This window comes from Schistocerca piceifrons, chromosome 2, assembly GCF_021461385.2.
Source record: "Schistocerca piceifrons isolate TAMUIC-IGC-003096 chromosome 2, iqSchPice1.1, whole genome shotgun sequence".
NCBI lineage: Eukaryota > Metazoa > Arthropoda > Insecta > Orthoptera > Acrididae > Schistocerca > Schistocerca piceifrons.
In genome coordinates this window covers 547,154,582-547,167,743 of record NC_060139.1, presented here as the reverse complement: position 1 = coordinate 547,167,743, position 13,162 = coordinate 547,154,582, and the positions used below count along the sequence as shown (strand labels likewise).

The following is a 13,162-nucleotide window of genomic DNA, read 5'->3' as shown; positions in this document are numbered from 1 at the left end:
GAAACGCACTAATGCACCATGAAGGAAAGCAAGACTATTATGGTGCACTTAATTATGTATGTGGATAATAATAATAATAATAATAATAATAATAATAATTCTGTGTGGCTAAAATATGTTATGTATAGCCTTATCTTTTGATTCCATTGACAAAGTAGTTTAAATTATTTACACTTCCGAGTAACTGTAGACCTTAGTATTTGACATACATTTTAACTTGATGCCTGTGTCAAGTGTCATTTCCTGAGAAAAAGGAACCTTTATAGAAAACGTATCTTTTGATTGCACTGACTTAGAAGTTTCAATATCTTACACCACCAAGGGACTGTAGACTGTGGTATTTGGCACAAATTTCAACTAGATACTTTTATCTGTTCCTGAGAAAAAGGGATCTTAATAGATGGACAGAAAGACAAAAAATGGCAAAGTATTTTCTTACATGATAAAATTACAAATTAATTTTTTTTTTTTTTTTTTTTTGCTTTACTTGTACTGTGAAACCTTGTTTCTTGTCATGTTTCATGATTATAGGTCAACGGGAAGTACCCTATAGGTTTTGATGAGTGAGTTTATGAGCACAAAAGCATATGACATAAATGGCAATTTCTTCTGATTGCACTGAATGCGAAGCTCAAACTTTTCACGTGGCCAAAGGATCATAGACTTTAGTATGTGACTTAAATTTTACCTTCAATCCTCCACCTGTTCCTGAGAAAAAGGGGTCTTAACAGTCGGACAGACAGATGGATGGACAATAAAGTGATTCCGTAAGGCTTCTATTTTTACTGATTGCGATACAGTATCCTAAAAGGTAAACAATCACAAAGAATATGCCAGAGGAAGAAGCTCATTGTGTTTTCTCCCCTTCACTTATAATTGTTTTTCTTTTTTCTTAAAATTTCCTTCACTTACATTTAGTCTTTTTTCCAAGGGGCAACTCACTTCAGAAAAAACAGCATGTGCAGTACTAACAAGTTTAAAATTAGTTAGAAGTTATACTGATAAATTACTTTACTACTTCCCAACCTGACACTCTGGGCAGAAGGGTTCCAGTTAAGGTGTGGCTTGTAATCATTAGATTTTGCCAAAAGCCACAGAAGGTGGTCATGTGCAGTTCACGAGTAATGTGCTCTACTCTGAAATGGGTATCCTGCTTAAACACTGAGTTACAGCTGAAGACATCGTGTCACTTGAGTGTGGGGCTTAAAGGCCTTCCTGTTACAAACAAAGAGACCTGGTGTTAAGCCTTCACAGACCTTTCTCAAGAAAATCTGGTGCGCACACCATGAGGGAAAACTTACTGTGGTGAGTGACAGGCACTGAGACTTGAGACATTCTAAACAGACCTGTCGAGAAAGATGGTAATTTGAAGGGAGACTTTGTCAGGAGATTTTCATGCAAGGTCATTTAACCTTCAAGTGGGCGCACTGCATTTCATAACATGAGTGGGCACGCGGTATACTTTATACACACGTAAAGGATAGTTGACTTTATGTTACCAAGGAAAACATGTATGAGCAAAATCACAGTTAGATTAGTTTAATTAAACAGTGATATAATAAACTTATATTATATGAACTAAATCACAGTTTAATTGAACAATAATAAAATAAACTTTCATTGTATCAGTCTGATACCACATTCAAGTGTTACTGCTCAGTAATGACCCACTCAGAGCATTAAACAGCACAGTTGCATCAAATCCCTATCAAACACTTATTACCTCATAGGCAACTGCCTCATTAGGGGGTTGTGCTCCTAACTTGGAATATGAGTCATTTTCTTGCATGGATCGTAATTTTTGTTCTCACCTGGCTTGCTGCTTATATTATGTTTCTGCTGCTCACTTGGGCATACAACAACACAGATTATCACTCTGTTAGCTGAAGCAATAATGAAGGAATAGATGTGGGCTCACATCTGTAAAACAACAATGGAACAGTACAAAACAATGTTATTTGTGGTTACCACAATTTATACATAGGCAAACCCCCTTGAGGGTTAAATGATTCACATGATGTTTCATATAAAGGGTTCTGACTTTGCAGTTTAGAGGCATGCCAGCCAGTTTTCCACTTAGTTTTCAGAGTGTGAACCTGATTTCTGCATTCACACTGATGATTACTGTCATCCTGTGACACCTCTGCTTTCACTTCATGTTGTGTTGTATTTCTTTTGGTCTGATGTTTGATGTAGTCACTTTGAGAAAATAACTTTACTGGTCCTCCAGATTCAAGTTCGGGCCCTGGCTAACAATTTGTCCCATCAAAAGGAACTTGTTATGAAACATCAAGAATGTGGTGTGGATGAAAATGGAAACAAGAAATATCAAAAACAGTTTATGAACAAGGACTTACAATGTGGAGTATAGAACTTTAGAACTTTGCATCACTTGAGGTACTCCATATTCTGTCAGAAGAAATTGGTAGATATGAAATGGATTTAACACTGCTACAAGAAATTAGATGCCCAGAAAAAGGGAAGCTGGAAACATACCAACACATTTATACTACAGAGGATCCCGGGAGATGGAAATTTAAACAACGATGTAGGCTTCACATTCGGTAAAAGAATAGCAGTGGCAGTAATTGATTTTCACCCAGTTAATAACAGAATAGTTGTTAGGAAACTAAGTAGTAGATTCACAAATATAATAACACTTATGCTACAAGCTCCAACTGAGGTAGCAAAGGATGAAAAGAAAGAATGTTTCTATGAAAAACATGAAGAGGGAATTAATAAGACAACAGGATATGATATGAAGCTCACTGTTGGAGACGCCAGTGCTAAAGTCATAAGGGAGATCATTTGGAAAGGAACAGCAGGGATAGAAAGCTTACAAACTGGAGGTAATAATGTAACCCATGGATAAATGGCATTAAAGACATAAAAAATTAAAATACAGTTTCAGAAAGAGCAACAGATATGGAAATTGTGATGGAATATTTTGAGAACTTTTTAAATGTTGAATATGGACGTATAGAAATGGAGGTACAACACAAATATCAGAATGAAGATAACTCAGCTGCACCACCAACACTGACAGGGACAGTAGTCACAATCAAAAACAAACAAAAACACCAACAACAAAGCTGCAGGGAGAGAGAGAGAATAGAAGCCGAACTACTTAAAAAGAGAGAAGATACAACTGTGAAACAAATACACTGACGCATGGCCAACATTTGGAATGAAGAAAGAGTGCCAGCTGATTAGGCAGATGTGATCATAGAACTGACCCATAAAAAGCACTTTACAGAGACAAAAAGGGTGGTCAGAAATTACCTTAAGGTGGCAAATTTCTGATGCCACTCAAAGTCACTTTTAAAAGTGCAGACAACTATTCCTGGAATTAGAAAGTGCTAGTTTCTTCCTCAAGGAGGAAGGAGGGACAGTGTAGGGAATATTACAAAGATGGAGCAAGACGAGGAGCACTCACTTGTTGTGAAGGGGGAGGGAGGGAGAGAGAGAGAGGGGGGGGGGGGAGGGAGAGAGAGAGAGAGAGAGAGAGAGAGAGAGAGAGAGAGAGAGAGGGGGGGGGGTCAAAGACAGTTCAGTGTAAATATAAAATAAATAATGTATCAGAGTAGCACAAGAGAATTTCTTGGAGTACATTTATTGAAACTGATAAAAAATAAGACTCCTGATTAATTCATGTACTATAGTTGTTAGTGTGGCCAGGTGACTTAGAGGGTAAGTGCCAGAGTACAAAGCTAAATGTCAGGGTCTAATCTCCAATCGATTCTAAGATTTTTCCTGACACTTTTTGCTTCTTTCATAGACTGACAGTTACCTGTTAGCGTGAAAAATGCCAGGATTCACCTTGATTTGGAGTCCATATTAAACTGTAGTTTCTCTGTGGGCAGCTGGGTAAGTCAGAGGAATGCTTCCTCACACTAGCAGGCAGGCAATGATGAAATGAAATCGTCAATTCCCTTTTGTCAGTACACTGTATGTGATTGCATACTATCAGACAATGACTCTTCCTGTGGCAATGGAGGTATGGATTTCACATATTTTTAAAACTAAACAATTGTACCACTGTGGTAGAGTAGATTATCAATCTTTACAATTCACTGTCTAAGAAATAGTGAGAACATTTATTTTCTGGGCCAAGAACCGTGTATCAGAAAATATTTTATGAATGCCTGAGTTTGCAGAGATAAAATTGCCTCAAGCTTCTAGCCGTGTCAAGTGGTTTAAAATTCATAAGCTTTCAGCTCAGTACTCTTCATCCATTGTCAAGTGGTGGCTATTTTTTGGTTGCTGATATTGTCCTTATACAGCTATGCTGTCTTTTGTGACATTACACTGCTTGCTCCAAAGGTAATGTTTCCATTGTGTGCCCATTTCGACCTTCTGATAGAGATCCCAAGTCGTGCTTAGCTGCAGGCCACTGTCTTTATTTGGGGGTGTTGTCACAAATTTTTATCTCAATCACTTCTTTTATGATGGTATCCCAGCATCTGTTAGTCCCTGTAATAACAAGTGTCTTGTATAATGCAATACAATATCTGTTTTCTAGATCATGCTCAGGGTACTGAAGATGAAAACAACTACTGTGTTCTACACATCGCTGTTCAATAGTACACAAAGTCTGTCCGACATAAAACTGTACACATCCACAAGGCATTTTACATACTCATGGCATTCTGAGGCATATCTTGTCTTTCACAGGCCTCATGAGTTGTCAGATCTTTTCTGGAGCCCTGATGACTGAATCAATTTTATGCCTCTTTAGGAGTTAGCTAATCTTTAGTGTTACTGTGCCACACAACAGCAAAACTGCAAGCTTCCTCAGGGTCCTTCAGTTTATGTGTTTTCAGAAAGATGGCTTGCGAAATCTGGCAGTAGGTGTAGCTGTTTTCCTTGAATACATTCTGTGGTGCAGCTGAAAACATTTAGAGAAGCTGTGTCTTATGGAGGCTAATTTATTAAGCTCTCTAGCCTTCCTCTGCCGTGCCATGAAGAGAAGACAATTCTACTTTTGCTTTTGTAAGCCACCATGTCAACACTGCTGTGGCCAATAGAACATTTTCTCTTGCCATTTTTGCTCTGCTGCAAGACCACTAAACAGTTGGAGCTAATGACTATCTACCTGTGGCTGACAGAGTCACTCTCAGCTTTGGATTGGGAATTGATTGATGCAGCCACAGTAGTATGACAAATGTCATCAGGGAGGACAACAATGGAAATGCAGAAAGGGAAATTGAGCAGGCTTTCACAGCAATGGCATGGGGCAGGATGGACAACAATAGAATGCACTGTAAACAATATGATGATGACGAGAAACATTGACGCAAGTGCCAAGTTGACTGTTAAGAAGGGACTTAGTTTTGCATCATCACCTTTCGCTGACATATTGTGGAACAAGTTGTTCGCAAGATGCCCAGTGAAACTGTAGAAGAAATTCATCGACAAATGGGCTGCATTCTCTCAAAATCCAAGCTGCCAACCTCAAACATCACAAAAGCATACAGCACTCAGGAAAAATCCTCTCGTCGTAGTCCTGCCACATGAGAAGGTTCGGTTGATGCTGCAGGAGGAGACATGTCAAAAATTATCAAGAGATGTATCATCTGGAATAACGACGAAGACATCGGAGCTTGTCAAGAGGTTTTCACCGGAAGAGAAAGTCATTAAAAATCTCCTCCCTTGGGCACCACAACCACCTACAAATTGTATAGCCTACTGAAGGTTCACTAGAAGAATGTGCCTCTATGTCCCACTGTGAGCACCATGGGATCACTGACTTACAGACTGCCAGCCGGGGTGGCCGAGCAGTTTCTAGGTGCTACAGTCTGGAACCATGTGGCCGCTACGGTCGCAGGTTCGAATCCTGCCTCGGGCATGGATGTGTGTGATGTCCTTAGGTTATTTAGGTTTAAGTAGTTCTAAGTTTTAGGGGACTGATGACCTCAGAATTTAAGTCCCATAGTGCTCAGAGCCATTTGACTTACAGACTCATGAAACATTTGGCCTGCCTCCTTACTCTGCACATTGGTCACTTTGTGCACCACATCAAGAATAAGACCAACTTCATGAATCAAATTAAATGCTTGTGTCTTAGAGACAGAGATGTTATGATAAGCTTTGATGTGGTGTCATTTTTCACATGTGTTCCAAATTATTTGATGATGCCATAGAGGACTTATTTAAGAACACTCTAATCTCATTGTATTTTTGGTATGCTGGAGAATATTTTAACGAGGTTGCCTGTTCTGATGAACATGAAAAGTTGGGAGAATTTTTGGGCCACATCAACAATGTCCATGACAACATCAACTTCATGATGGTGGAAGAGAATGCTGCCTTGCTGTTCCTTGACATCCTTCTCCATTGTAAAGCAAATGTGTTTATCAGCCACAGTGTTGACTGAAAACCCAACCACACAGATCAATATCTGCACACTAGCAATTATCACCATCTGATGCAGAATCGTTGTTCTAAGGACCTGGTGGGTAACGCAAAAGCTGTCTCAGATGCTAAAAACCCGCTGAGGGAACTGAGCCACTTACAGAAAGTATTCAAGGAAAATCACTGCAATACCTGCTACATTTCACAAGCCATCTTCCTGAAAATATTTAAGCGAGAGAACATGAGGAAGTTTGCATTTTTATCATTCCGTGGTTCAGTAACAGGGAAGATTAGCAGCTCCTTAAAGAGGCATAAAATCAATTTGGTCTTTGAGGCTCAAACGAAAATTTGATAACTCAAGAAGTCTGTGAAAGAAAATGTACACCTCACAACGCTAGGAGTATATGAAATATTGTATGTGTGGACAGTCACACAGACTGTGTGTTCTGCTGAACAGTGCTGTGTGGAACACTAGAGGCGTTTTTGTCTTTGGCATCCTGAGGAATCAGCAGTGGAAGAACTTGCTCTAGAACATGGACATCATATTGAATTTGATGAGACATTTATTATTACATGGACTAATAGTTTCTGGGATAACATCATAAAAGAAGTGACTGAAATAAAAATTTGTGACAACACAGTCAATAAAAATGGCGGTCTACAACTGAGCACTGCCTGGGACCTAGCCATCAGAAGGCTAAAGCACGAAGCATAATGAAAATAGCATCTTATACAATGTTGGAACGAGCACCAGTGACATCACAGAAGGCAGCATGGCTATGTACGGGTGATACCAGCAACCAAAAGACAGTCTCCACTTGACAATGGCAAAGCAGTACTCAGCCAGAAGCTTGTGGATTTTAAACTGTTTGAGAGAATTTTATCAAGAAAATATTTTACCTGAAATTCAGCCACTCATCTGCAACTGCCAATTTTCTACATGCTTAAATAGCCATTTCTGGACAATTTTGAAAACTTTCCCGGGTTGGCGCCTGTTTCTGACGCAGAAATTTATCAGCAATTGTTTTTCTGACTTTTCACTTAACTATTTAAGATACTATTATACTTACAAGAAACCCTTCTTATGAAATCATTTATGGGAGAAGTACTGTACCAATACATTGCGTTTTTGCTAATCGATGTATACTATTATCCAACATTACTCCAACTTTAGTACATATAAGACAAATATTCACAAGTTGTGTATTTACATTGCTAAATCAAACTGACCTGTCTTTACGATACTCTCGGCTTCGAGCTTTGATATCCATTATTACAGCATAACACAAGGCAGTCACAAGTTCTGTCTTTGTACGCAGTAGCAGTTCTACAGGTTCATCAAACACAGTGCCTTCTAAGCTTTCTATACTGTTCTCATTACTGCCTTGAAGTTGAGATTTATAAAAATATAACTGTAAAAAATGCTGAAATACACAAAAAAAACCACTTTAAGTTTGCAACAAATAAATATGGACACACATATACAATAGGGGATCCAAAATGGTTTCTCACACAGCTAGCTGCCTCTAAAGGTGATAACTTGAAATGCAGTATTCCATGATAAATTACAAACCACTAGCAATTGAGCAAACCAAAGTTCCCACTCAGACAAACACTGTCATGACATGTTAGCATACAACACTGCAATATGGGGACTGCACATTTATTCAACACTGGTTTGAACCCTGCAGCTCCTTACAACTTGAAGCAAGTTTACATGACATAGTATGTGGCAGTATGCAATAAGTAATGGAAAAGGTAAGGATCATAGTAAACATCTTTGGGCATCCACAGAAATTTAACCAGGAAAGGGTATGATGCTAAAAGCCATTTTTTATACAAATGCTTAAGTGCTAAAGAAACTGGTATAGGCATGCATATTCAAATACAGAGATATGTAAACAGGCAAAATACAGCACTGTAGTCGGCAGCACCTTTGTACGACAACAACTGTCTCGTGCAGTTGTATATTGGTTACTGCTGCTACAATGGCAGGTTATCAAGATTTAAGTGAGTTTGAATGTGGTGCTACAGGCAGAGTACGAGCAATGAGATACGGAATCTCCGAGGTAGGGATGAAGTGGGGCTTTTCCCTTATGATCATTTCATGAGTGTACCGTGAATATCAGGAATCCAGTAAAACATCAAATCTCCAACCTTGCTGCAGCCAGAAAAAGATCCTGCAAGAACAAGACCAATGACAGCTGACGAGAATTGTTCAACATGACTGAAGTGCAACACTTCCATACACTGCTGCAGATTCCAATACTGGGCCATCAACAGGTGTCAGCTGCGAACCATTCAATGAAACATTATCAACAAGGGCTTTCGGAGCCAAAGGCCCACTCGTATAACCTTGATGACTGCATGACACAAAGCTTTATGCCTTGCCTGGGACCATCAACAAAGACATTGAACTGTTGATGACTGGAAACATGTTGCCTAGTCGGAAGAGTCTCATTTCAAATCACATTGAGTGGATGGACGTGTATGGGTATGGAGACAACCTCATGAATCCATGGACCCTGCATGTCATCAGGGGACTGTTCAAGCTGGCTCTGTAATGGTGTGGGGCATGTGCAGTTGGAGTGATACATCTAGATACGGCTCTAACAGGTGACACATACGTAAGCGTCCTATCTGATCACCTGCATCAATTCATGTCCATTGTGCATTGCGGCAGACTTGGGCAATTCCAGCAGGACAAAGTGACACCTCACACATCCAGAACTGCTACAGAGTGGCTCCAGGAACACTTTTCTGAGTTTAAACACTTCCGCTGGCCACCTAATTTCCCATACATTATTGAGCACATCTGGGATGCCTTGCAATGAGCTGCTGAGAAGAGACCTCCACCCCTTTGTCCTCTTACAGACTTATGGACAGCTCTGGAGGATTCATGGTGTCAATTCCCTCCAGCGCCACTCCAAATATTAGTTGAGTCCATGCCATGTCATGTTGTGGCACTTCTGTGTGCTCGTGTGGGACCTACACAATATTAGGCAGGTGTACCAGTTGCTTTGGCTCTGCAGTGTAAGTTGGTCAGTTTTGAGATGTGTCATGCCACAAGACCTAAACATTATAGGAAACACAAAAAATTTATTACAGTATGTTAAATACTTATTATATTAATTCATAGTTATCCAAGATGTATGATATTTCTGTAACGGATAAAATTTCTGTACCCCAGATTTCAGGAGGGGTGGGGGAGGGTGAATTTAGGAGGGGGGGAGGAAGCAAGTATTCCCTCCTTGTAATTGCCTATGGTAAGCACTCATCCTTAATATTAACACAGAAACAACATTTATTAGGTGGGAAGTAAAAGGCAGTTGCCTGAAAGTTAGGCAACCCACAGTATACTCACATATTTCAAGTGAACCAATATCCTAAGGCAAACCATACCATCATTGAGCTGAATACAACCTGGTTCAGTTTTGGTCCAAATAGCTCATAGTGAAAACATGATCTGACACTGCCAGTTTGTTACAGTACCTGTTCAATTTCCACCTAAACACATGATTACTGTATTAATGCTGATAATTACTGATTACTAAGACTATGTCCTTCTTTATTTCTGTCTCTCAAACTCTCATAGTACACTGTGTTAACTTGCTTCCAGTCTAGTTCTACAAAGCTCCAAGCAATTTCAGTGTTGTACTCCTGTTCAATGCATGAAGGGATGCATTCTCTGCAAAGCCATGATGTGTGGTAACTGTCAAGCCAAAGTCTGCATATATATTCCACAGCAAGTAGTTTCCAGTTTATGCTAATGAAACTACAAGTGCTGCCAATGACAGAGCTGTTTTAATCCACAAGGGCAAAACTCCATCTGCAGCAGCAGTAGGGAAGAAATTTTGAGTAAAACACAGAATCCTGTTCAGATGTCAAATGGCTCCAATGAGTCCTCCTTAAATGTAACAAGACCTGATGTAAATATGGCAGCCTATCAAGACAAATCAAATTTCACAAGCCTGGGAAACAACCAGAACACATCTTTTAAACAGTTTAGAAAGTCGCCTAAATGATTGTAGAAAACCAAATAGTGTCTTTTAAAAACAAAACCTCATTTGGGTGGGATGAAATACCCACTTCTATAATCAAGACTGCATGTAATATAATTTCACTACCACTGCGAGTTATTATAAACCAATTTTTTGAGCAGGAATGCACTGAAATGTGCTGAGATAAAATCATTATTCAAAAATGGATCAGTGGATACATGGGGGAATTAATGACCTATCTCTCTTCTGCTGGTTTTCTCTAGTGTTTAAAAAGATTGCAGCAAAACAAAATCAAAAATTTCTTACTATAGATAACATAATTTTTAAAACCAATTGCAGTACCAACAGGGATAAAGGACTGTAAATGCCATCAATGAGTTTACTCAAAAAATATGCTCAATGTAAGCTAAGGGTAAAAACGTCACAGGAATATTTTGTGATCTGACAAAAGCATTTGATTCAGTGTACCACTCCTTACTTCTCCACAAACTACAGATATAAGGAAATAGGGACACTGCTTTACAATGGTTCAACTCTTACTTAAAAGACAGGAAACAAAGAGTAATTGTAACTTCAAATTCATGTAATTACTTCTCCAACTGGAAAAAAATTTCCCAAGGAGTCCCAAAAGGTTGGATATTGAGTCCCTAGCTGTTCCTTTTCTATATAAACAGCCTACCGCTTGCTATTGATATTCATTCAGTTTTGTTGTATCCTGCTACTAGTGCATGTGAGTGTGTCGAGTATGGGTTGCCGTGTGTGCGCACTCAAATCACCCCCCAACTGTATCAGCACAGGCCGGCCACTGGAGGTATCCAGTAGGAAGTGTGCACATGGCACGGCCTCTGCTGTGCCATCCACCAGTAGCCCATGCTCAAATATGGACAATGCAGTGCTGACTGAGTCTCTTGTGTGGCCTTCCAGAGTACTGTTTACATCAGTGTACTGTATCTTGTTATGTGGGGATCCATGAGAGTCTATTTTCCGTTATTCTTCAGTGCTTCATGAATACAGCCATATTTGTGTTACTTGGACTGGTCTCATGTATTACTTGGTTACTACAGTTTTATTTGCTGATGATACATCAGTTATAATTGAAAATGAGATGCCTGAAAGAATTCTAGAAAGTGTCAGAAATACCTTAGAAAAACTTGAATCTTTGTTCCATTCACTTGGACCACTCTCCCATGAGCAGTTCCCAAATTAACAGTTAATTTGAACTTGCAAATCATGTTCTTCAATTCTTGTGCAGATAGATGACCTCTCTGTGTTCCTTTAATGCATTGATACTCCCAAAGAGCAGCAGCACTATTGCTGTTGTTTAGCTACAACAGCTTTATGAGTAAAGCCCTGCTCACTTTGTGCACACCCCATGTTGACAGTCTGCAAACTGTAATGCACACTGATGTTTGTGTTTCATCCCTACAAAGCCTTATCAGTACTGGATCCTAATGGATGTCAAGTTATGACACCAACACTACTAAAAATGCAAATCCTACATTGCACAGTCTGAACCCACAGGATAAATAGTTTTCTGTCTACACTGACTAAAGTACAGAAAATTTAATTATAACCACCCAGTACATGAGGTGGTATTATTCTTACATAAAAATCAGCATATACTAACCTCTTTCTGGTTTAGTCATAACTGCAAAGTTTTTAATTCCCGACACACCATTTAAGGCTCTATGCCCAAACACCAGGGCATATGGGGTTAAATATTTACTATAAAATAAGTGGCAATAATATATTTAGCATGGAGCTTGTTTCACTGAAAAGATTACTCTTTACTCTTCTGATGGAAATGTATTATTATTCTATTGAAGAATTCATTGAGGACAGCTTCACAGTTTGAACAAGGTAGTTATACACCTTATTTCCATATACTGGAAAGTGTAGTATGTGTTTTTGGAGCAATAAAATAATATAAATAACTGCATTTCACTTAATTTTTTTTGACATGTCTCCTAGACATCAAATCAAACTAACTGAAAATTCTATGTTACAAGATGAATAAACCACATTTCAAATTCCACTGATCAGTATACCTCAAGTTGCCAATTTTAGATGTGGTTAGGTCCCTCAACAATTGTTTTACACCCCACAATGTAGATGTGTTTCCTATTTACTCATTCTCAGAAATCTGTTCATGGCAAGTTGGCATATAATAAAGAAACATTCATTAGAACGACAACATAACAGCAATGATGGGAGCTATGTATGAGAATAAGGGTCTCAGTAACTGAATATAGTATTTTGGACACTTAATGAATTTCAGATATGACATTCCACCATGTCGTTCTATGGCTTCCCACTGTCCCACTTAATTCAACCTGAAGTTTAATTCAGCTGTCGCAGAGATGTGTACTGAGTTTTCTTTATTCTTGCAACAAACTCGCTGAACAGGCCGGCACCGATGCTTTTAACTCTCGCTCTAACCATAAGAGCGGTGGTGGTAGTCTAGTGGGTAGAGTATTAGATTCGAGTCCTGAAGGTCCTAGGTTCAATCCCAGTGTCGGTATTTTTCCTCGTTTCAGTCTGTCCAGGATGGACACATGTCTACTCAGCCTATCACAAAAGAGAATACCGGGCATCTTTCATGTGGGTAAAAGGCAGCCGGGACAATGTGCTTACCACCCTTCCTATCCTAGTGTCATGATGAATGAAAGACTGCAGCAAGCCTGGAAACCCATTCCTGAGTTGAGTGACATAGACTGTACTTGACTTTTACTAACCATAAGTTGAGATGGTTCATTGCTCAGGGGTATTTTCAAGCAACTGAAATTGAGTCTGCAACAAAAGCTTAC

The 13,162-nt window shown here is 39.2% G+C and overlaps 1 protein-coding gene across 1 annotated transcript in view; it reads right to left on the bottom strand.

Annotated features, from left to right (window-relative positions):
• LOC124777270 (RAD50-interacting protein 1) overlaps window positions 1–13,162 on the bottom strand; it is a 119,162-nt gene that overhangs the window by 14,796 nt on the left and 91,204 nt on the right. Inside the window, 1 exon segment of the mRNA XM_047252602.1 lies at window positions 7,585–7,778. Coding sequence (XP_047108558.1) covers window positions 7,585–7,778 — 194 coding nt within the window.